At 39.0% G+C, this 3,595-nt stretch overlaps 1 protein-coding gene across 1 annotated transcript in view; it reads right to left on the reverse strand.

The window, feature by feature from the left end:
• SLC25A46 (solute carrier family 25, member 46) overlaps window positions 1-3,564 on the reverse strand; it is a 25,342-nt gene extending 21,778 nt beyond the window's left edge. The window contains exon 1 of the mRNA XM_010843765.1: window positions 840-3,564. Within this exon, the coding sequence (XP_010842067.1) occupies window positions 840-916 (77 nt within the window). The 5' untranslated portion in view covers window positions 917-3,564. The remainder of the gene's footprint in view (window positions 1-839) is intronic.
• Window positions 3,565-3,595: the final 31 nt, after the last annotated feature.

Here is a 3,595-nt window from a genome sequence, read left to right on the forward strand (position 1 = left end):
GGGAGTTGGTGATGGACAGGGAGGCCTGGCGTGCTGTGATTCATGGGGTCGCAAAGAGCCGGATACGACTGGGCGACTGAACTGAAGCAAAGAAACAACATATAATATTAATATGTACAGTATAAAGATGAAATTATCGATGCACTTGTAGGCCTGATAGGGAAAACTTACTTCCTAGACAATTTAAATGCCCCTTCCCCTTTCTTTCAGAGGATGTGCTGTGAACAAAGTTCTTATCAGAGGAGCCATCTATCCTATAAATTTTGGTGTGGATGTACTTTGCACTTAAGTTATAGGGATTTTAATGAACATATTAGGTGAAACCTAGATGCTATGCTCTTTCTTCCTCTCTAACATCAATTCTTTATCACATCAACACTAGTTGAATCAAATATCACAAAATAAACACTAAAGGCATCTCAAAAATTATATTTACACAATATTTTACAACATATGGAAATGTTGATTCTACAGATGCTATGCTGCTAAATATCTTGTCATAATTCTGATGTTGAGGAAAAAAGTTCAATGCAAAATTACTTGTTTTTGGAGGGGGAGATAAGATTACATTTTATTTTTTGGACAGACACACACAATATAAAGTTCTTACAATATTCCTTTAAATTATTTTGTGTTTATAAAATTGAACGAATTTTCACTATCCTTATGGGGGGAAATTATAGGTTTTAAATATTTTTTTCTGCACAGAAACTTTTTAATATTTAACTACTTCTCCAAAAATCAATCTAAAGGAAGTAACACTAATTATTTAACATTATAAATCAAAGAAAAAAACTTTAAATAAAACTTGAATTAAAAATCTTTAGATAAAACATTACCTTGCAAGTCCAATACCAAATCCAGCGAATCTATTCAACTGCTCTAAAATAGAAGAAATAAGATTACTCATAACCATTATTTGGGTTTACCATAAAAAAGAACAAAAAATATCTTTTTTACTAACATGACATTCATTTAAACTCCATGTCCCCAAATCAAATTTTGACAGGGGCCAGAAAGGTCATTTGAACGAGTGAAGAGCTCCATTGGGGTTTGTGGCAAGTTGCAAGGGGTAGACTCCCTAACTGCTTTTCAGCTCCAATTCACTGTTGCCACATGGAACTCTGAGTCCAGGGTTTCAAAGGTGTAATTTTTCTAAACAGATATTCTCATTTTTATATAGTATCTTCCAATTTTAAAATATTGGCAACTATTTTAAAAAGGATTAAAATTCCATGTAGACCAAATCAAACATGTTTGCAGGTAGATGCCAAGGGCTACTAGTTTTCAACTTCCGACTAATTTTTTTTTTTCTAGTGAAGACTCTGATTGATAACTTTCATCAACCATACCTCCTGTGTTGTAATCATTCACTGAGACTGGTGGAAAGTATCTGTGTTACACCAACAGTTGCAAGCAAAACATCCCATGAATATGATTAAGTTGAAAGAGCACTTAGGGTAGCTGAAATGGGAAAAAGAGGCTCTCTTCTCTCTCTTCTCAAGTTTTAAAGACTTTGATGTGTTGTTATTTAGTTGCTAAGTCGTGTCGAACTCTTTTGTGACCCCAAGAACTGTAGCCCACCAGGCTCCTCTGTCCATGGGATTTCCCAGGCAATACTGAAGTGGGTTGCCATTTTTCTCCAGAATAGTTTGATAATAGCTGCTTAATTCCTGGAGAAGGATATGGCAACCTACTCCAATAGTCTCGCCTGAAAAGTCCCAGGGACAGAGGCCACCTGACCCCCTACAGTCCATGGGCTGCAAAGAGTCGGACATGACTGAGTGACTGAACACGCAGCTGCATCAGGTCTCTGTGATACGCTACTGTGCACATACGTGCTGCTGCTCATGGCACAGCTATAGTCTGATCAGGAGGGTTTACAGCTGGAAAATTTCTACCCGTCTCAAAAGAGAAAACAAATTTTTTTCTCCCTAACTGAAAAACTTAAAATCATAAAGATGAAATATCAAACCCTGAGAGACTAGACATTAAATTTCAGCTATAATATTCACAAGGGATTTTTCTCCCATTCGCTTTTCGCTCCCCTCTTCTCCAATCCCTCCCTCTCATCTCTGCTCTTTTTAATGAAGTAATGCCCTCACTGTTCCCTGAGAGACAGAACAAGACCATGCAAACAGTCTCTGGGGAAACCACCATTGCCTTGAAAAATGTGCAAGGGCAGAGGCTCCTTTTGCCCAATGAAGATGCTTTCCCCCTTTCATCTTTCCCTCTGTGTCTGTATAGGCCATCCAATAAACTAACAAAAAGCACCACTGACGTTCTCCGGACGGTGGCAGGAAGGCTTACTAGTAGTAACTAAGTCTCCCAGGCTTCTATCCTCTTTGCAGCGTTTTTCACCAGCCTCTTAACTGCTGAAAAACACCCCCAACAAATCCCTGGATATTAAGATCTCCTCATTGTAACCATCAACGCATAAATTATGAAAAGATAAAATGTCAGCTTTACTGCCTGAGAAGGTAACTGTGAGGCAATCACATATGCATTTTGAATAATTTATAACTTTCCAGTACTTCTTCTGGGACCTATGGGAAAAAACAGCGCTAGACAGAGTGAAAACCTAACTGTATATATAACACTGAGTAAGTCACTGATCCTCCATCTATCCTCACTGGATGATAGTAGTCTGTTCCTCCCCGTAACCCAAACCAGATAAATGTTACTGTACTTCCTAGTCAAATAAATGAGACTAAAATTTATGTCTAGAATGTACATAATATTTAAGGATATGATCAATTATTCTAACACTTTTAGGAGAACGAGAACATGCAGCAGCCATTATCTCCATTTTATGAATCCAGACGATGTTGAAAATATCTAGATTACACAGGGCTGCAATTAAAGCGTCTCTATCCTCTGACAAGGAGGCCTGGCGTGCTGTAGTCCATGGGGTCGCAGACTGACACGACTGAGCTACTGATCTTCTGACATTGCACAGAATAATTATGTCTTGATTCCAAATTCTTATCTTGAAAATGTCTTAAGTGTTTTTCATTCTTTAGTGGAGTTTTTAAGTAAAAAAAAAGAAAGGAGGAGGTGGGAAAATAAAGGAGTAGTTTGGGATCTAGAACACAAACACAACTCCTATGATTACACGGAAAAAAGAAAGATTGACTTTTAGCCTACTGTGTGGTCCACACTGTATCAGGCATTACTGACACCTCATTATGTTTGTTGGTTTTTGTTTTTTTTTTACAAAACCCTGAATTATTCTTCTATACATCTTAAAGTTGAGGAAAGCAAGAGAACACAGAGGTTAAGAAAGTCTCAGCTTTTAAGAGTGGTAGAGAAAGCTCTGAGCCCAAGACCGCCTCTGGTCTCGGAGGAAGTTCTTTGCACAAAGCCACCACTGATTAATGGAATGAAGGTGATACAGCGGCCGGTCAATCAGCTATTTCTCACGTGAGTCTCGATAAACAGCAAACCAGTCTCCTTTGTGGATTCAGGGCATGGGAGGTAGCATGCCTAAACCTTCCGTGATCGCTGCCACGCCAAGGCTAAGGCAAGCCTCTCCAGATAACACCCGAGTAGGGACAGGGCGGAGGCCTGCTCCGGGGGCAGAGGGCGAAAGGAG

The sequence above is a fragment of the Bison bison genome, unplaced genomic scaffold (genome assembly GCF_000754665.1).
Source record: "Bison bison bison isolate TAMUID 2011002044 unplaced genomic scaffold, Bison_UMD1.0 scf7180017864189, whole genome shotgun sequence".
NCBI lineage: Eukaryota > Metazoa > Chordata > Mammalia > Artiodactyla > Bovidae > Bison > Bison bison.